The following is a 22589-nucleotide window of genomic DNA, read 5'->3' on the forward strand; positions in this document are numbered from 1 at the left end:
AGTGTGTGTGTGTGTGTGTGTGTGTGTGTGTGTGTGATCACAATATTATCACAATATTATGAACGCCTGATTATCAATAACTCTCATTTTCTGCAACTATTATTGATTCTACTACTATCACTAGTATTGATTTGATTTAAAAACAAAACTGAGATGTTTTTATTTTTACTGCATTTTTATTTATTTATTTTAAAAAAAAAACATCTTATTTGACAATTTTAACGATCAATTTGAATGATATTACTTTCAGAATTTCTATTTACTTTCACACAGGTTGTGATGTCCTCATCGTTAGTTTCCATTCGTTTTTAGCTTTAGTTTTTTTTCTCCAAGTGTTTGTTAGATTCTTTACTTTTCTAAGAGACGTGTTTATTTCAAATATATATATTTAGCTTTAGGTTTTTAGCATGGTGTAAATAGTTTAAGTTTGTTTATATCCCCATTAAAAAAAAAAAAACAACAACAACATTTTTCTTAGCATTGTTATGTTTAATTGTAGTGGTGTTTATTCAATTTCTTATATAAGAATACACACACACACACACACACACACACACATATATATATATATTTATAAGAGATATTTGTAGTTAGTTATTAATGGGTGGAATGATAATGTCCATGGATCAGGAAGAATATGATTAAAGATGTCATTAATGGTCTTTAAGTAAAATGTAAATACTTTTTCCGAGAGGCTGAATGTGAGAAAATGTTGTTGCAGATTGTTTTAAATAAAGTTTTTTGGGAAAACTCGGGCTGGTTGATATGACATAAATATCATATCATGATACTCGAGGACATTTAGCGTATCACGATGTGTAATTTAGATAACAAACTGTCATCATTCAGTATCATTTCATTTGTAATTATTAGAAAACAAATACATCACCATGCCGACGGTATCTCAGAACGGTGTATCGCGTAATCATCTATCACGATATAGATATTATATCGCTACGTCGCCCGGCACTAATGAAAACTAGTTAGCGTTTTTTTTGTTTTATTTTATTTGCCCGTTCCAGACGCCATATTTCCCGGTTTTATTTAGTTTCACTGATGTTTTTGGAACGTTATTAGAGACGATCACGATACAGTGCGGCCGAATCTCCGACGAGACGCTGTTACAATCCTGTCCGACCTGACCGCGTGGCGATAAACACACTCGTCTTTTTTTTTCTCCATGTGAAACCGTGACAGTGTCATACGGCGTAATATATTCCTGACATGTGTCTCACGCGCTCGTATCAGGAAGCGTTCACATGCAGAAAAAATTATGTTAAATAAAGTTAAAAAAATATATATATATATAATTGAAAAAAATATAAAAAAATATATATAATATAATAATATAATATATATAAAAAATATAATTAAAAAATAAATGTTAAAAAAAAAACAGGCTGCTTATCAACTGCACCGTTCTCCACCACCCTCTTTATACCTCCATCACTCTCTCCTCTCGTCTATCGGCTCAAGACAGCTGGGTTTGTGCGCTCTTTTTTTATTATTTTTCTTTGACATCCCTTTTTCTTTTTCCTCATCGAGCCCCCGAGCTGCCAGCTGATGGAGGGCACCAGGGAAATCATCTCAAGGCTACACCCCCACACGTACCACTTAATCCGTGTGAATTCATGCTAATGCAAAATGTGCTGCCCTCACTCACACACACACACACGCGCGCGCACACACGCAGCATGGGGCCGGGCCTGCCCTTGCAAAACTACGCTTCTTTGGGAAAGCGAGACAAATCACACAGCCGCCTAGACGCAGGGAAACAATATAATACATGAGCCATAGTGTGCCCAGATAGTGTACACACACACACACACACACACACACAAGGAACAACGTATAGCTGCAGTTTGTAGCATTGGAAGCTGATCTGTTTGAGCGGAGTGTACAGATGAGCGAGCGTGACCGACTGAAGCATTAAAGCGCCGCTGCATCGGTCTCTTTGGGCGGGCATGAAGTGAAGGGGAAATCCCACTGCACCACGATCAACAGGGGAAAATGTCGTTTCACCTTTAGAAGATATACGCGTTCGAAATCTACCGTCTCTCTCTACCACCGATACGGATCAACCGTTCCGATGACATCATCCTGCACTTCAGCTTCTCGTCAGATCTTCTGTCCAATCCAACGCGCCGTAGAATCCGAAGTGTCCCGCCCACGACGTTATAAAAACCGCCTCGCCGAAGTTGAAGTCGCCTCTGTTGAGCGGCAAGCGCGGGGTCGTAAACGCGTCTCCGGCTGTTCGGACGCGAGCGTTTTATTTTATTATTAAGAAAGAAATGGTTGGAATTCGTTCGCTTTTAAGAAGGAGCTTTTTACGTCGGGTACGGCTTAGCCCGGGCTGTGAGGTAAGATAAACGCTATTGGCTATTTAAAAAGGCGGAGGAGCTACTCGATATGTCCTGCCCTGACTTCCTGTTTCAGTGGAAATTCCGTCAACGCATCGGATAACAACACGTCGTATACGCTGAGATCATAATCCACTATTCGAGCCGACTCCAATAACGCGACCGCGTCGTTTCGTGCGTCCTAAGACCGTCGGTGTTCGATTACGACGTGCGAGGTTTGTCCGTGATGACAAAATCGAGCAGAAAATCGTTTCAAGTTGATGACGGTAAAAAAGTAAGATCTAAATATCGCACATAGTGGAACTGGTTACTGGTTTTACACACTGTGGATACGCACTGTGTTAGGGGTTTGTGTGTGTGAGAGAGAGAGGAGGGGGGGGGGGTCATAAAGTCTCGACAGCACAAAAGACTGGAATGTCCCCTTCATGTTCAAGGTTTGAGCTCTACAGCAGTGGGGGAGAGTTGGGGGGGGGGGGGGGGGGGGACGTCTAAGACCATCTGAGACCACCAACACATGACAGTCACATATCACTCAACACGCAAATTCCTCTCTGTGCACTCGTTCACCTCTACGCTATACAGTTTCTTCACATTCTATACATCTTTAAAAAAAAATAATAAAAGCTTTTCATGATGCAGCATCTTTTCATGGAGTGAGACGATACACAAATCTGAGACAAATCTGAGAAAAACCCCCCCCCAAAAAAACCGAACCAAAACCGCTATTTAAAAATCATTTGCACAGATATTGCCCTCATACTGTCACCTCTCATAAACACACACACCCACACACACCCACACACACACACACACACACACACACACGTCCAGTTGAGCCAGCAGAGATGAAACGAGGCCGTTGTGCCCTTCCCAGAATCCCCAGAATCCTTTGCTCGCATTCCAACTCTGTTTAATTGGTTCCTGTGGAATTCAGTATCGGCCCCCAGGCTGACAGGTTTTAACTCTCTGTGTTCGTTCCAGGTGTATCATCCACCCAAAGCAAGTAAAATAAAAAAAAGGTTTTAAACCCGAAAAGGAAAAAAAACCAAAAAAAAACAATCCCCCCCACCCCCCCGCCGCTTCCTCACACCGTCTCCCCTCTGCGTTGTGTACGATTCATTCTTAATCTTAAATCCACCAGAACTAAACATTTACCACGTAATCTAGAGGATTAACGAAGGTAAGACTAGTAAAACAGACACTACTGTACGATCACGCCAGACTGAAATACTTCAGTGGACTTCATCTCCCAAAACTGCACTCGGGTGAACGGTCACTCGTATTTCATGTTTGAAGGAGAGAACTCTGTAGAGCGAATATCTAACACAAATCTCACTTCCACTCCAGTAACAACAAGCTTCTGATTACTAATCCGATCCGTCTGATTAATTCACTAGCGCTGATCCGCACAGAATGGATTTATTCTGTCTTAAAATGGCTGTAATCAACAACTGGAGATTTAATACTTGCCTTCCGGTGGTATGCATTTACGCGTCATCGTTCTCATGCAGGCTTTTAGGTTGCGGTATACAGTATATTTATGCTATTATGATCAGATACAGCAGATTGCACGTTCATGATCGTTACTAAAAACTAAATAAATGTTGTGCTTGATTTTAAGGTCTAATCCAGCATTAATTCTAATACATTTATCCCTGACGAAAAGTACCAAAAAAAAAAGGGTTTCATGCAGCTCTGTCACAACGATGTTGTTTTTCTAATGAAAAACAGGTTCCTTGAGGATTTAAAAAAAAAAAAAAAAAAATCGATTTCTATGTGCATCTCTTTCTGTAAGAGAAAAAGTTGAAGATTTACTAAAAAAATAAAATAAAATCAGACTGTTATTGTGTTTTTAAAAGTATTTTTACTTGAGTCGCTAGCGCGGTTCCACCAGAGGAATGTGCTGCATCTCTGGCTGGGTTTAAATTGTGGGCCTTGAGGCACATTTCTGATATTCTGACAAAGATTAGATTTTTTTTTTTTCTCCTGACTGTTTACATACACATAAGACCTGACCCGTGTCCGATTCCTGCGTTTACATCGTTTCCCCCGCCAAAATGCCCTCAGGTAAAAACAACAACTTTTTTTTTTTCACAAGTGACATCACTGTGGTTGTAGAGTGAACGAGCAAGTCTGGTGTTTCCACTGAGATTATTGTGGTCTTTACCTGCTATGCTTTTTACCTTAAGGCCTTTAATTTGATTTATTTAGCACTGGAGCCAGGACTGACCGTGCGTCACGTAATAATGACCATAACTTCAGAACGGACGGGAAGATCGGATCTGTTTGATCTTACATTTAGATCTGACCAGTTATCAGATACGTACGTAACAACATCAAGGCAAAAAAAATCAGTATCGGTTGACAGTGTAAAGGCAGCCGCTCTAAGTGTCGGCCATCTTGAATTGGGAACGCTAAAACTCAAGTGGGAGAATGATTTTAATGCTTTGCTATACTGGAGTTAATGGTCCTGGGCTGAACACAAGTGGAAACCTTGTGCATGAAAGGGTTAATGACACTGAAACCCGTGATATGGCTGGATGGAACGTCCTCCAGCTGAAAAGAGCTTGGTGAAACATCAAACCATAGAAACAGATCTCTGGTGACATCTAGGCAACTGAAGTATTTTTCCTTGAAGCGTTATGTAGAATTGAGAGCGCGTTCATGTCACAGCTGGCATTTAGACTTTTAGGACTTCATTCGCTTGATTTTGGCTTCGTCAACACATAACAAAAGTCAAAGTCAATGCCAGTGGCCCTCGGGGGACGTGGGAGAGAGGGACGGGGCATCAGACGGGAGGAACGAGTACAAAGGAGGGGGAGGAGTGCATGGAAAAGAAAAGGGGGGGGGATTTGGGTGAGGGCAGGAGGCGCATTCTGCCCCGATGGAGAGGTCAGCGTTCCCCCACGCATCATCCGTCCCTCCTCCTCACCATCCTGGGCTGACCTCCGACCCTGCTATCTGCTCATAAAGGCCGGGATGGAGAGTGGACAGGGGGAGGAGGAGAACAGAAATTGGGGAGAGAAGAGAAAGCGAGGATGACAAAAGAGAACTGGGGCCAAGCGAACGAGTGAATCGAACGAGTTTTCTCAGGGAAGAAAATGGAGGAGGTTGCTTAACCAAATCGACGTCTATTTTTGACCCACTTTCCATGTAAATGAAAACGCCCCGGTTTCAGACAGTTACGTGGAGTTTTATATCGTTCATTTCAGCACGGATAGATCGATGACGCGCACAAACCCGCTGCTGACGACCGATGTAGGGACTGGATAGCAAAATATATGATTGGTCTAAAAGTCTTGCTTGTAAGACATGATATTTCATGGCACGGTCACCGCGTGTCACAGCGTCACCAACACACAGTCTGTCGTCACTGCTGCGATAAGAAAACAGTCCACAATTCCACACAAAAGCCTCGGCTCTTGTGCACTATAAACGCCGACAGTGTCATGCACAGCATGTCCTCTAGGGGCGACTGAGCACAAATCAAGCTCAAGATCAAGTGCAACACCGTTTACCAGCCTCCTAGAAACAATTCACCCTGTACAATCAATTATCCCTGCCTATTTAAAGAATATATATATGTGGAATTCACGATTTTTCATGATTTTTCTTGCTGAAAGCACTTCTTTAACTCAATAGTTTAAATTATAGTTGGTGTTACTTGTCACTTTTTCCTCCATCTTTTACCTGAGACTTTTTACTTAATCAGATTTATGTTTATCCACCATGTTGTGTAAGCCATCACTAGGCAAATCCCCCTAAATCATACTTTAGTATTAGCTTCGTCCTGGATCCAGGACTTAACCCGGGAACACTTTCATGAGGCGGGAATACACCATGGACAGGACACTATGCACTATTCACACTCACATTCACACCTAGGGTAAATTTATAGTTGCTAATCCACCAAACGGAGTGCCTGGAAGAAAACTCACGGAGAGAACCTGCAAATCTCCAAACCCAAGCTTTCCACGTGCCCGTCATCGTAACCCTAAAATCCATCCTGCTCCCACAAATGAAACCCTCGCACAGCCAACCTACAGCCATAACCCCAACCTGAGAAATGCAGGTCATAGCCACAGAATCAACCCTGCACATCCACCTTGCATCCACGGACAGAACCCTGAGAAATCCAGCCAACATCCACCCACCTAACCCTAAAATTCCATCATCTTAACCCTAAAAACTCCCCATCATCTACCATCCAAACCATTCACAATACACTACATCCAGCCACCCAAACGTACAGTAGACATCCACCATGCAACCCTCAACCCTCAACCCTCAACCTGAAGCTTCATTTACTAACCAAACCCTTAAAAATCTACTCTACAACCACCAAACCACAAACTTCAACCATGCATTCACACAGAACCCTTATAAATCCATCCCGAATCCATCGACCCGACCAGTCCATCCATTAACAAAGTCGCTCATCAAATACGACGTGCACCATGACGCCCATGACAACGCTCGTACAGTACCGGTCCTCGCTAGTATCAGCTAACTAACTAGCCTAGCTTGCTCTGTGGATTCTATTCATTATAATCAGTAATGGAGATGAAATAAAGACCGGTATACGTGGTGACGAGGACGTGGTTTGTCTTTGCTGTCGTTCTGGGGGAAGAAAATCATTCGCATCTGAGCTGCTTGTTGTGTTTAGTTACAGTGCAACCCTTACACGTCTACCTCTCGAGACTAAGAACATCCATCCTGGACCCCAGACTCTTACAACCTGATCGTTACAGTTTACACACACCTTATGGTACACTCTTGACTCTCTACATTATTTATCCTCCACCCTAAACGGACTTTACGAGCTGAAAAATGTATTTAAAAAAAACAAAAAACAAAAACAACCGTCGAAAACAACATACTACAAACTTTCTTATTCAACACTACTGACTTCCTGCTGCTCAAACTTCTCCAGTTTTATTTATTTTCCTCTACTTTTAATGTCTGCACCAATCTTCTAGCTGCGACAAAAGACATCCAGAGCAAAGGGGTTGGACAGGAAGAGGCTGTTTTTTATTGGTGGACAGCCCGGGCCTCATAAAGTGGGTTTAACTGCGCTGGACGCCGTAAAGGAGCCGTTAAGTGTAGTGGGGCGTGGTGACGGGGGGCTACTTCAAGAACCGGACCAAAGACGCTGCTGAGGAGTTACGCCACCACAGTGAGAGATCTTTCGGCAATAAAAAACATAACGTTGCCGGAGAATTTTGGGATCACGTGAGGGTCTGGTATAATAATTGGATTATACTGTAATAATCATAGCGGAGTTTCATTTCCATGATATTACGCTGTAGCGTTTGACCTCGTTTATGAATCTGGATGGTAGAAGAAATGTCGTGTTCATGAAAATACAGCTATTTCGGGGGGGGGGGGGGGGACAACAACAAAAAAATGTTTGTACCCTACGTTGGCTTCTGAGTTTGTGTAATTTTCCGTTTAAGCAGACTCACTACATTATCGGTTCCACAACCTTTTCTATACGGTTTTCTATACAACTTATAGAATAAAGTTTTCGCATAAAAATTGTTTCAAATTAACGACCCGACAGGAAGAAATCCGTTAATTAAGAGCGTTAGGACAAAAGGACAAAAGTAATGGCGCCCTATAAATGGAGGAAGAGTTAGTGTGTGTTTACGTCAGACGCCGCGCTCGAATGGCTGAGCCGCGCTTCGTCGTCCTTTTTTTTGTCCTGAGCGTGGGCGTGGCTGGATAGAAATCAGCGGTGCTTTGAAGGTACTTTGTAATTTACGACCGATTGGCCTTAAACAACGTGCGCGCACGAGTTTGAAGAAAGTCAGGCGAGAAAACAACAACTTTACTAAACGACTGAGGGGCTTTCTTACTTAATATCAAATATCTCGTACATAAGACGTTAAATCGTTTAATCGACGGCGTAGTCCAGTCACAGCTCTGAGTGTTACACCGGGATTTATTCGTCATGTACACCGTGTTATTTTAAATCCATCATGTGGAGCACTAACTCGAGGTACTAATAAATCCTCTTATTTGTTTGTTTGTTTGTTTATGCATTACATCTAGCACCGTTTCAACACCCAGCAATGGTGTACAAGAGGATTTGCGTCTATTTTAATCCACTAATGTCTTTAGGACGCTGTTTACGTGACTATATGACTCATCTGCTGAAATCAAATAATAATCGTGTTATCGGTGTGTATGTAAGCACACACTCTCACAGGCACCAGAGTAAAGGTCAAAAGACCAGAAATATTTCACATTTTACTCACACACACACACACACACACTCAGAAATAAAAAGCTGTGACTCTCAGTAAGGGAAAAGTTGTTCCGCTTCGGCGTGACCCGTGACCTTACCTTTGACCTCGCTACTCTCCGCTTTAAACCTCCATTACTGAGGAATTCCCCCCGGCGAGAATTAAATCCCTCACAGTCCCGCCGGGGATGATGGATCTGTGGCCCCTTTTCATTTTTTTGTTTGAGAAAGGCCGGGGTGGTCCGGAGACATCCGGACTGGGGCTGAATTCATTACCTACCACCTTCCCTAAAGAATCCTCACGCGGGCCACACAAGACCTCTTCACGGCCGCTCTGTACTCAACATTCCTCATCCGTATGTGACACAAACATTACCTTAAACATATCCCTACTGTACTGCTACCGTGTGTTACCGGAGGTGTCGCCGCTTTTTTCATAACAATGAATCGTCCCAGCGGATTCGGAGTACAAAGTTTGAAATGAAGCGTCTTAGATCAAGGGGAAAAAGTCGGACCGCTGCGAGTGACAGTTCCTTCGCTTCTCCAGTCCCAATTCATCTGTTATTAAAATGTCAGAGAGAGAGAGAGAGAGAGAGAGAGAATATGAAGAAGACACAGGAGTAAAAAAGGAGGACAAGCTAAAGGGAAAATATCAAAGACCAACAAAGAGCAAGGATTTTTTCCCCCTGAAATTACTCTAATGTAAAAGTCATTCTCTTAACGTGGCATTCACAGAAGTATCCCGATATCTACTACAGCTAGGTAAGGAATAGAACCCTCAGTGCTGTGCTGTTATAGGAAAACAATCAGCGACAGGATTGTGTGATGAAGTGGACTTACTCTTACCACCCTGAAGATTATTATTTGCCTGAGGTATTTTACTTCTCTTACATCAATGATTAGAATTTTCTTTTATTAAAAAATGACATCATACCCTTTATTTTCTTTCTTCTTTTTTTTAAAAATCCATTTAGAGTTACACTTATTGTTGTCCGCACCACACGTTAGTTCCTGTTCTCTCTCACGTTTTTTTTCTCTCTCTCTCGTCGTTTAAAACGCATCTCGTCACGTTCCCGAGAAACCACGAAACGTAAACTCGTCCGTCCGCGAACGGTAAATAAACTCCTCCGTACAGAGGACGTCCCCGTATCAATGAGGACTCGACATTTTTCTTTGTTGAATAACAACAAAATCCGTCTACGTCGAACCCCTGCCGTACCCGTCCCCGTGAACGAGCTGTTACTATAGTAACTATTAGCATTTTTAGCATACAAAATGCTTAAGTAAATGGTAAATGGCCTGCTCTTATATAGCGCTTTACACTGTGTCTCATTCACCCATTCACACACACACACACACACACACACCAATGGTAGCAGAGCTGCCATGCAAGGCGCTAACTTGCCATCGGGAGCAACTCGGGGTTCAGTGTCTTGCCCAAGGACGCTTCGGTATGTGGAGTCACGTGGGCCGGGAATCGAATCGCCAACCCTACGATTAGTGGACGACCCGCTCTACCACCTGATCCACGGCCTTCCCGTAAGTAATAAACGCTACAGTAATAGAGTCCAATTAAAGTGGGGTCCAGTCTGTAAAATCCAGTGATCGCATTGTTTTTACGCATTCATTCCAAAACAACTGTATATATCTTACTACGTGTAAATATCCCTTCTTTATAAGGTCTATAAGGTCTAGCCATTTATACTGATTTCAAGCGTCTCTTTCTAGAAAGAAGCCGGACAGACGGATATGTTCAGGCCTGTTCCAGTACATTCTGACACTTGTTTTCTAATAATACCAAAATAAAAAAAATCGAACAAATCTGTTTATTTGCAGAGTTGCAGATTCAGATGAAAACAAAAAAAAGAACAGTAGATTGGATATTATCACACGTTTTGGTCTCCGGCCAGAACAAATCTGCTACTGTAATTTCATCCTGCTGTTCACCTCTGGCTTCATCTCTCTCACCTCCATTTCAGTCCGGTCCGATCCTTTCATCCCGCCCCTCGAGACCGTGCTTCGCAAATTTGGCGGCTGGTCTATTTTTCTCGACGGCGAAAGGATTTCTCACTCTGATACCACAAAGTAATAACAAGTCTGACCCCATTTCTATGTCTAACACGTCCCCTGACTATACCGTGTATATCAACGGGCGTGTCTCCAGCACTAGATGATCACATGAACCTGAAAGAATCAACCGCCACTTATCTGGAGATCGAGAAGAGCGTAGATCACACGATACGGTTCGATTTCCTAGAGAGCGGCTCTGATAGCGGTGGAGCTGTCGTTAACACGGCTCCACGAGAAACGCATTTATAAACATTGCGGCGGTGAGATTTTCTGTAAGGAGGACGTTTATTTAGGATTCATGGAAGGAGTCTCCAGTTTCAGTGCTTTGTGACATCCGCAGGAACGGCGAGGATGTCAACTCTACCGTAAGAAATCCTGAACGTTCTCCGATTAATTTTAAAACAACCGAACACAAGCTTGAACCCGTAAAAGCTTAAAGGTAGCAAACTGGCTCGTTGACCGGTGGCTTGGTGAAGAGATCGTGTATAAAAAGGTAGGAGGTGTCGATTAGCACGGCTCGGTCGACTGTTCCGTCCACATGCGGCACTGTGGTGATGAAAAGCTTCCTGAGAACAAGCTAATGAGGAACCTTGAGCAAAGCGAGAATGGGGGAGTGAGAAAAAAAAAGAGAGAGAAAGAGAGAGAGAGTGCAAGTGAAGTACCGAGGGAAGTGTAACGAGCTAAAAGAAGAAGGGAAAATCCATCAAAGAAATAACTTTTACAAAGATAAGTGTTTCCTGAGAGGGCCAGGCGATTGATAGAGACCACGGGGGGGCGGACCTTCAAGCAGCGCCCAACAGATCACCGTCAAAAATGGAGGACAAGGAAAAGGCGGATTTATGGAGGAGAGCGGGCACAAAAGTGGGTGTGGAAGGAGGGGGGTGGGGTGGGGTGGGGGGGGGGGGTCGATGCAGGGGTCCGTCTTTATCTGAGGGAGACTGTGAAGAGCCCTCACTAATCACGACCTGCTTTAAAGCTCTTTTCTCAGGGGTGTTTCAGGGGTTGTGTAACGGCCCAAATGACTAGGAAGTACAAATTGAGCAAGAGCTCCTGAAGGAAAAAAAAAAAAAAAAAGAAAGAAAAAAGAATAAAGACAGAAGTGAACAGAGACAGAGAAAGGAGGCGCTTTGATCTAGCGGGAGGCCGAGGAACAGATCTGTGTCGCTTCACTCCGAGCGGGAGAAAAGGCGTCCGGTGGGCTGTGTGTGCTCCTGAAAAGCTGAAAGAGACCGAAGGGGAAAAGAGGAAGGGCTCTTAAATGCTAAACACAGCCGGCTGGTGGTGAACCATTACAGGAAGATTGGAGGCCCATGTGGCTGGCAGCGTGCCTGGCACTCCGCAGAGGCACCGGTGTCAAAAATACATCATTTGCTTTAGTCTCGTCCAGATACAGTCTGGTCACAAACAGCAACTTTAGTCGATGAAAACGACAGCGTTGATGAATTCTGGATTGTGATTGGTCAGAAGGTGTTGATTCATTTTCTGACAGTAGCACGGCTAAAAATTACAGGTTTATATTCATGCCCTCTTTCTAATGCTTTATTGTTTCTATAGCAGCAACTTACATACACAGCGGACACACTACACAGTCGAAGACTAATAATTCACCGAGTTGTCATTTAACCAAACACGCAACGGTAAAGGTCAATACGGTAACGGTTTTTCCGTGAGGAGATGTTTCTTTAACATTTTCGGAAGGGGTCTCCAGTGTCAGCGCTTTGTAAGAGGGTTTTTTTTCCGGCTTCTCGATAACATCACGAGCTGCATTTTAACTTCAAGAGAGATGTATTTATTTTTTTTAAAGAATGTTTACAGCTGCTATAACGTAAGTGACAACAGGAACGAACTTGACTCGTGGATGTTCCACAGCATTAAATGTAACTACGAACAGATAACTGTCTTTTCTTATTATTTGAGAAGAATGTCCTTTATCACATGTTGTGAAATGTGATTTTGTTCAATTTGAAGAGTGAGGGTCAACCCCCACAAACCCCCCCCCCCCCCCCCGCCGCCACCCCGCCGCCCCGCCCACAGGTTGAGGAAGAACTGCCTCTCTGTTCTTCTCTCATCGCATCTTCTTTCCTCTCCAGTGGCAGTTCTTTACAGCGAAATGACCCTTTTCATGTGGTGTCATACTGCCTCATTGGCCTCTTATAATGAACTGCGACTACACACTCGTACAGAGACACACACACACACACACACAAAAAAAAAATAGCGGGACAAAAGAAACAAAAGGAAGTGACAGGATGAAAAGGAATCGCCGTCTCTGCCATGTTAAAAACGAAATATGGATTTTTGCTCCATGTTCTAACAATATCCAGAGTAGGAGGTACAAGAGCCTCACAAAGCCTAATGATCCGCGGATCAAACTCCGACTTGTCCGGAGCACCTGGAGGCACTATTAAAGACTCATTGATTGCAGATGGAGATGAAGGAGATGAAGACGGTGGAGACAATTTGCCCTTTCTTTACAAGAGACAAGATGACAGCTTCAGTCAGGGGCGTTAGCTGGACTGTTAATCATACAGGGCTGAGCCCAGATTCTTCTCCATCTTCTCCAACGTTTCAGCCTAAATAGACTGTTTCCCTGCGCTGTTTTCTTGCATGTGAGGGCTAATCGTGTAAAAAACTTGAAAACTGGACAAAAGTTTTGGATATCTAACACAAGACTTGGCTAGTTTGTCAGCTGTCTTCAAATGCCTGAAGGTGCTTGGAGATATCTGGAGAACTCTGGAGATGTTTGAAAACGTTCAGAGGTTTCTGAAGATCGTCGGGGTCATTTTGAGATGTACAAATATTTGGCGTTTCTTTGGCGCTCTAGGGGTTTATCGGGTAACCTCCGGAGTTGTTGGACATATGAGTATGTTGAGGAATATTTGGAAAACTTTAGTGTTGTTTTGGAGACACGTGTAGAACTTTTTTGTAGAAGTTGTTTGAAGACATTCCCAGAACTTACGCTGCTCAAAGCTTTTTCAGCTCACCCATCCTCCCCGAAACCAACATCCGCGTCGGAACCACATACAAAAACGTCGCCACTCCTCACATGTCTGTCAGACGCTTCATTAACACAAACTCCACTCTTTGTTCTCCAGCCTTCAGTCTGGAGTCTCGGGTCAAAAGGTCCCAAAATGGCCACCAAACTGGAAACCCAAACCCTGACCATAATTCACAGAGGACATGGCAGTGAAAGGTTTCACTGTGACCTTTCGCCATGAACTTGAAAGGGGAGAATATCAGTTTTCCTACTCTACAGATTCCTCGGCCCATTCCCTCCGAAGAGCGTCTATTTAAACGCACCGTACTTCTTCAGCAAATGTTTTCTTTTTTTATGCTCTTTCAAGTATTTCTTACCTAATAATTCAGTTCAATCTTTTTTTTTCTTTTTCCGGAGACTGTAACGCTGCTATAAAGCCAAGGCCGTGATGAGATTTCTACATATGCGTTCGAATGGACTTGGATGCATTCGCATATACCTTCAGGCCATTTTTATGTTCATTTTAGCTGTTTAGTCCTTCTTCTACCCCGATCTACCCCGAGGAGGCTGTCCAACAGAAGACAGTGAACAAGTTAGAAGAGTATTAGTATTAGACTGACACGCAACCACGAGACCAAAGGTAATGCTCATAATGATGCGACCACCACCGTGCTTCACTGGAAGAATGGAGTTCTCAGACTGATGAGTAGTGTTGGGTTTCTGTTCAATGTAATGAGAATTAGATTAGATTAGACAACCTTTTCCTTTCGGAGAGAATCTCAGGGTGAAAACGTATACGATCGCAACTTTATTACGAGTATCCGTGGTTCATTCTGCAACGAATATGGATCTTCAATACTTATACAAAGCGCTGTAGATGCTGCAAGTACTAATGATACTAATGCACAATATGAGTGCATACTGTATTGACTGCATCCACACAGGAAATGGCTTCAAATAATAAAAATGATTCTCAAAATCACCCTTTAAAAAATGATTTCTGTTTCATAATCAAGTCTGATTTTCCGTATGTTCATTACCAGCGACAAGGTATTCGTTGTGCATTAATGAAATGAATCCGATTATAGCGTAGGGATGGGCGATACAGACTTAAAACTATATCGCGATATTTCATGGTGTTTTTTGCGGCGATGACGTAAACGACGATATGAAAATAGTAACATTATAGAAACAACATCTTTTAGGCCGCGATTAAGTAGGCTAAAAAACAGAACAGGTTTTAATATGAATAATGCAAAGACCCTTACTCAGAAGTTACAATCATCATGTAACCCCAGGAAAAACAAACAGAAATGCTGTATCCGAACCGCTTCCTTATTACGGAGGAAGTCCTTTTTCGGGGATTAATTCTTCTTCCTCGGAACTCCGTTTTCCGCCACGCTTAAGCAAGTCATCGACTGTATGGTTAATATCGCGGGATGACTAATTGTGATCGTGTGGAGGAATTGGGGGCGATGATTCCGGCTCCACGGAGAGTTGATGTGTGACTGCGCAGTTATCACAGACACTTTCTATAAAATGAGGCTTATTTGATTTCTGTGCCACGTACAGCACTAATATCGCTCGGTCTAATCTCTCGTGCCATCGCGTCTCCGTCCGCTGGTCCGTCTCCGTTCAGTCCTTTTGACCAGGAATGCTTTTTCAGCTGAAAAGTCACTACACAGAGGAGAGAAAAGTGTCCTATGAGAGGCGTATTATCCCGACTTCCTGTTGCTACTCGCTCCGGACAGGACAGACGGCTCCCAGCCGCCGCCATCCCACTGTGTCTGGAGCCGGAGTGTGTGTACCGTCTCAGCGGTGTAGCGTCTACTCACACAGCGTTAAGCTTACTCACACTTCTTTCTGTGTGTGTGTGTGTGTGTGTGTGTGTGTGTGTGTATCTGTGTGTGCTTTTCAACACAGCATGTTCTAACACCATATAGGCCACAGCATGAGGTTTATGCTCATATTGTCAGAATGAGACATGGTATAGCCTGAGTGTGTGTGTGTGTGTGTGTGTGTGCTTTTCAATAGGACACTGTAGCATCATACACCCAATTAATGCTCATACAGGCAGAGCAAGACATGCTGGGTTAACATATGTGTGTGTGTGTGTGTGTGTGTGTGTGTGTGTGTGGTCTTCATTGACAGAGGACACTGTAACCTTATACACTGCAAAGGCATGCAACATGCTGGATTAAGATATGTGTGTGTGTGTGTGTGTGTGTGTGTAAGTGTGTGAGTGTGTGTAAACATTTCCCTACTTACTTGCAGCCTGCACTTTGGCCTTGCGGCTGACGACCAGCCCAAAGGAATTCTGGGCCAGGCACTCGTAGTCTCCCTCGTCTGAAGAGCCGTCGCTCCTGCTCCTCTGGAATCGGCCAATCAGCAGCGAGCCGTTAATGAACGTGGCGTAGTTCTCATCCTCCAGTAAGGGCGCGCCGTTCCTCCTCCACTGCGTGCTGATTGGTGGAATCCCTTCCACCTGACAGTGCAGCATCAACGGCTGGTTCTGAACCGCGATGATGTCACTGGGCTCCAGAGTGAAGGACAGCTCGGCTCCACGGGTCACGCCTGCACAGAATAGGTCCTGAAATTAATCGACTAAACCCCCTCGCTTTCTAAAGACCGGCTTCGCGTTTACTTTAACCGTTTTATAAATATCAGCGAAACAAATCCGTTTAAAGATAATATTAATCCAAAACACATTACAGCTCATACATTTCACTCATTAGGGGCTGATATACTCACATTTTAGTATGTAAATCACAAATATTCCTCTATTTTAAGAACAAAACTTTTAAAAGTAGTTATTTTTTTTCAATTACAACTACAATAACTGTGGCGCGTCCTCTCACACTGGAACCAACACTGACTGCTTTTTAATCGCTGCTCTTTATCGTGCTTTATTGTTTTGAGAACAAACATCTTCGACTAATCACAATACGAGGGATGTTTTGGAAGAGTATCTTCGAGTCGATGAACTTTTTCCTCACTGAGAAGTCGTTAGAAAAGAAAAGATCCTCAATCCAACTGAAAGGAAGGCTGCAATCCTGCGTGTTGAAAAAAGAGCCTCACTTCATATCAGCGTACGCCACCGTATCACTGAGAGCTCTGGTGCGTAAATAAATAAATACATCGTACACTAGCGTGAATCTGCTATAAACTTGGGAAGGGTGGCAGCCTACATGAAGTATATCGTCAACATAAAAATCCGTTTCGGAAAGATAGTCAGTGACGTTGGACTTTAAAAGTAGTACAGGATTTGGAGAAGTTTTTGTCTTTTTGGTCTTATTTTGTTGCGCAAACCTGGCAACCCGTGTCGCGGGAGAAGCATGAGACAGATTTTAAGGAAAGACGTCTCATGTTGAACTTCAGCGACGAGGTGAGAAACTTCTCGCTCACTTCCTCCTCCCTCACCGAGTTATCAGAGCTTCGAGGACGTGCGCTCCGAACCCTAAAGCTTAAACAGGGGAGGTCTGAGTGATGACGCTGGACGAACACTTGCGCTGACCCTTTGGCCTTGACGCCGCTCTACACCCCGCCCCCCAGATTCCTGCTCTCGCTAACACACCAGCAGCAGCGTCTGAAACCCAATCCCTTTCAGTGTGTGTGTGTGTGTGTGTGTGTGTGTGTGTGTGTGTTAGCTTTATGCTATTTCTAGTTCTCATGATTCTCAGTTCTGGAATTTTCCCAGCCACTAAATTCGGCCTTGACATTAATACGCATCTTTCATCAAAACAAAGCCGCGGAGTCCTCGGACCACGGAGCACGGCGGTCTCGTCCGCTCAGAGCACGGATACAAACAGGGCTCTGCTTCTTCCTTTCACTAACGTTTCCCGTATCCATGTACGTCCTTGAGCCTGAGAGAAAATATGGCACGTTCTCAAGAACCCTGACGCGCCTGAATGCAAGGACACGGACACACGTGCGCACACGGTCATCTTCTCACCGTCCCGCTTCGCCCTGTGCTGCCGTGTTTTGACTGCGCTTGCTTAGACACTCGTCTCAGGCTCACGCCGGACGATCGTGATCGTAAGAAACGCCACAGGAGCGGGATTGTCACTCCATTTCCTTTGTTAATTCCAGCTGGCTGGCACTTCGCACTCGCGTGACAGCGACTGCGACAGTGCGATTAAACATGCGCATCTCTTTCACCGTACCCGCTGCTCGTGCTACATCTCAGGGCAGTGTAACACACTCGGAGGCCCTCTTCCTATATACGGGAGCTCATACATGTCCACGATTGGCTAACGCCGCTTTCTGTCTCCGGTCAATCGTGGGCGTGGGCGTGGGCGAGCTCCCGTATATAGGAAGACGGTCTCTCACTCAGAGCACATTTACTACTTAGTGATTGTACAGTAGCAGTTCTAACAGCAGTTCTAACAGCAGTTCTAACAGCAGTTCTATCTGAAATTGGGAAGTTATTCTGTAGATTAGGACGGACAGCAGCGAAGGCCCGGTCACCGCTGCAGTGGAGCCTGCAGTAGTTCTAGGAACGGAAAGGAGACCACGATGACAGGATCTCAAGGACCTGATTGGTTTATGGATGGAAATTGCTTCTGAAAGATGAGACGGTGCTTGATTATGTAAAGATTTGAAAACAAAGATTAGAATTTTAAAAAGAAATTTTAAACAAATTTTGTAAATTCTTGATCGGCAGGCAGTTTGGCGAGATGAGAACAGGCGTAACGTGAGCGAACCTTCGTCCGCCGGTCAGCAACCTCGCAGCAGCGTTTGGAACCATCTGCAGACGCTTTAAAGAGGACTTGCTTACGCCACAGTATAAAGATTTACACTATCGGATCATGTAGAACAACGTTTGTTCTAAAATACATAGGGCGCATAAAATTTTGCACAGTATTTTCCTACAGTCATGTTCCCCTGCATCAAACAGGACATTGTGACATAATCTCTCTCTCTCTCTCACTCTCATACTCTCTCTCAAACATTCTCTCTCTCTCTCACTCACTCTCTCACTCACTGTCTCACTCACTCTCGCTCTCTCTCTCGCTCTCTCATTCACTCTCACTGTCTCACTCACTCACTGACTCTCTCTCTCACTCAGTCTCACTCTCATTCACTCTCACTCTCTCTCTCACTCACTCACTCTGACTCTCTCTCTCACTCACTCTCGCTCTCTCTCTCTCATTCACTCTCACTGTCTCACTCTCTCATTCACTCTCACTCTCACTCACTGACTCTCTCTCTCACTCACTCTCATTCTCTCTCTCACTCACTCACTCTGACTCTCTCTCACACTCTCTCTCTCATTCACTCTCACTCTCTCTCACTCACTCTGACTCTCTCTCTCACTCACTCTTGCTCTCTCTCTCACTCTCTCATTCACTCTCACTGTCTCACTCTCTCATTCACTCTCACTCTCTTACTGACTCTTGCTCTCATTCACTCTCACTCTCTCTCTCACTCACTCACTCTGACTCTCTCTCACTCACTCTCACACTCTCTCTCTCATTCACTCTCACTCTCTCTCTCACTCACTCACTCTCTTTCTCTCACTCACTCTCGCTCTCTCTCACTCACTCACTCATTCACTCTCACTCTCTCACTCTCTCTGTCATTCACTCTCACTCTCTCTCTCACTCACTCACTCTGACTCTCTCTCTCACTCACTCTCACACTCTCTCTCTCATTCACTCTCACTCTCTCTCTCACTCTCGCTCTCTCACTCACTCACTCTCGCTCTCTCTCTCTCACTCAATCATTCACTCTCACTCTGTCTCATTCTCTCTCTCATTCACTCTCACTCTCTCACTCTGACACTCTCTCTCTCTCTCTCCAGCAGCCTCAGTGCTTAGTGTCCTTGGCAAACGTTAATCACTGTTCTAGCATTTTGCACACTTAAATTACTTTTACTGAACAGAACCGTGAGCGGATTTCTCTTTGTATCCTTTCCAAGTTCTGTTATAATTAGGTCAAAGCAGTGACACTAAAATGTAATTAAAAATCAAACTTGTAATTAAAGCGATTCATTTTACTTTTACGTTTAAACAGGAACACTATAAGAACATCTCAATGCTGCCTGTCAGGCCTGCTGTGGTTCCTAAAATGTTTACGGGTTCTCACCTTATTACAGGGTTTATCAGAAGGACAAATGAAAGACCGTGCAAGGATTTAAACATTTTCATTACATCCGATTGTACAACACTCACTTGACCTTTTCTTCTTCTTCTCAACACCTAGAACCTGTTGTGCATTTGAAATTGAGCTGAACTGCCTTGATACATGGGTTCTTCAAGCGTTCTTTAATAGTTCATCAGACAATTAAGGGTTTTTAACCTTCTTAAAAGGTTCCATGTAAAAGTATTTCCCTATCGGTTAGGGTTAGGGTTTCCAAGTAGAACCTTTGAGGAAGCTACGAACCCTTGAACATCCAATGAACACTTAAAGAACCTTTCTGAAGAACCCAAGAATGAAGTAAGTGTTACCTAGAACCTGAATCAAGAAGAAGATCGCTCTCAGGGTTCTTGACGAGTGGATAATTAAAGGTTCTTGCTGCTACATAGAACCTTTTTCTTCTGTAAATATGTTGCTCTAGCGTGCTACATGGAATCTTCTCTACGTAAAGAAACAACCGAAGAACCGTTAAAGGTTCTAGTTAAATCAAGAGTGCACAATGGAGCGGTGTAAGCTTGGGTTAAAAAGCGAGAACGCTTGTGAACGCAGTTCCACATTATCTCATGGTGCGTGAGGGTGAGAGAGACATGAGCTGTCAATCAAACTGAACAAAAGGCGGAGGATGGAGGCGCGGTATTGATGTGTAATGTTTCCACATGACGTTTCCTGTGATGTCGCAGCAGGCTGAGAGGGTTCTCCGTGTGTCGTTTTCCTCCCTGACTTTTACAACAATGCAGCACGCTCAATCAGAGCCTGTGGATAGATAATAACCGCAATCTGCTCTACACGCTGAAGGACAGGAGAGACATTTTCACATAGGAAGCAGCCACATGCTAAAGAGTACTTAAGGACAATGTGTGTGTGTGTGTGTGTGTGTGTGTATTAGGGCTGCACAATGCATTGAATATCGGTCTCGATTACAATGCTGTCTGCCCACGATTATATGAACATGATGGAATGGACTGCGATATTGACGTCCAAGGGCGTAACCATGGTATGGACATCGGCGGGGTCCGAAGCTCGTATGTTCTGCTGCACTTTTCTACGCTTGGCTGCTGTCTCCATTTCTTACAGACTGAGCTGCTAAAATATATCAACCAACTTGCGTTAAGTATGGGCGCAACCAAGTGTAGAATTGGAGGGGGGGGAGGGGGGGCACACACCTATTTTCCTTAACAAACGGAAATATATTAAAAAGGAATAGACTTAAATAAACAGAATAGATGAAGAAAAGACAGATCCGTAGGCAGGGTTCATTAAAGGGGGACATATAGAAAATATTTTCTACCGTATATTGGGGGGGACAGATTGGTAATTCCTCAACATTGGGGGGGACTCGACCCCCCCCAAAGAATGCGTGGTTACGCCCATGTTGACGTCTAAAGTTCGTCCTCCACTCATAGAAAACTCCGCTGCAGATCAAATCAAACGTCATCACGACAAACAGGAAAAAAACGTCGCGGATAAACTGGTCCAGGTATTCTGTGCACAAAGCAGCAGTCTGTTTATTTAAATGTGAAAGTGCAGTAAAAATATGTTGTCCCTAAAATCAGTGAATAATCGTGTGTGTGTGTGTGTGTGTGTGTGTGTGTGTGTGTGTGTGCGATCAACCTACTGGATCACTGACACTGGTGAAGGAACCACGCCTTCTCTTACAGAGCGGTCACACGAACGTCACGTGTCAGTAATCACATGTGGTTCACAGGTTGTGTCGTGCTTGTGGTTTTATTTTCACGTGATTCTTAAATGATTCCTTGATTTTCATCGGAATGTTTACATGTTTTTTTTTTTTCTTTCGATTTATTTTAATGTGATTTTTTTTTTTTTTACTTGACACATGATTTTTAGGATTCATTTATTTTCAGGTTAATTTAACACGATTTAAATGTATTTATATTTATTCTCACGTGATTTTGACATGATTCATTTATTTTCATGTCGTTTTTTTTACTTGATTCCTTTATTTGAATGTGATCGGGTAAAGCCAATACAACAATTTGGAACGTGCTGAAAAAGAAAGAAACCGCTGATGGACTGAGGAACAGACACCGAACGGGTCAACAGCTGATGACGGAAACATTGTGCGAGCTGTGAAGAAAAACCCAAAAACAACAGTCAGTGACATCACCAACAAGCTCCACAGGGCCGGAGTGAAGGCATCACAATCCACCGTTCGAAGAAGACTTCGAGAGCAGAAATATCGAGGCCGTACCACAAGATGTAAAGCACTCATCAGCAGTACGAGTCAGAAAGTCAGATTGGAATTGGCAAAGAAATACAGAGATGATCCACAAAAGTTCTGGAACAAGATGAACCTCTACCAAAGTGATGGAAAGTCCAAAGTGTGGAGAAAGAAAGGATCTGCTCATGATCCAGAACATACAAGCTGATCTGTGGAACATGGTGGAGGTAGTGTCATGGCTTGGGCTTGCACGGCTGCTTCTGGAACATTCTCACTAATCTTTATTGATGATGAACTCATGATGGAGCAGCAGAATGAATTCAGAAGTCTACAGGAACATTCTGTCTGCAGATTTACAGAGAAATGCCTCCAAATGAATCAGAGGAACTTCATCATGCAGCAAGACAACGATCCAAAACACACTTCCACCTCAACACAGGACTTCATCAGGGGGAAAAGTGGAAGGGTTTAGACTGGACAAGTCAATCACCAGACCTTCACCCAACTGATCAGCATCTCACCTCCTGAAGAGGAGACTGAAGGGAGAAACCCCCGAAACACACAACTACTGAACGAAGCTGCAGTAAAAACCTGGAAAAGCAACACAAGTGTCAG

At 43.8% G+C, this 22589-nt stretch overlaps 1 protein-coding gene across 1 annotated transcript in view; it reads right to left on the reverse strand.

Annotated features, from left to right (window-relative positions):
* igdcc3 (immunoglobulin superfamily, DCC subclass, member 3) overlaps nt 1-22589 on the reverse strand; it is a 56805-nt gene that overhangs the window by 31294 nt on the left and 2922 nt on the right. The window contains exon 2 of the mRNA XM_053617055.1: nt 15923-16228. Coding sequence (XP_053473030.1) covers nt 15923-16228 — 306 coding nt within the window. The remainder of the gene's footprint in view (nt 1-15922; nt 16229-22589) is intronic.

The sequence above is a fragment of the Ictalurus furcatus genome, chromosome 27 (assembly GCF_023375685.1).
Source record: "Ictalurus furcatus strain D&B chromosome 27, Billie_1.0, whole genome shotgun sequence".
Classification (NCBI taxonomy): Eukaryota; Metazoa; Chordata; class Actinopteri; order Siluriformes; family Ictaluridae; genus Ictalurus; species Ictalurus furcatus.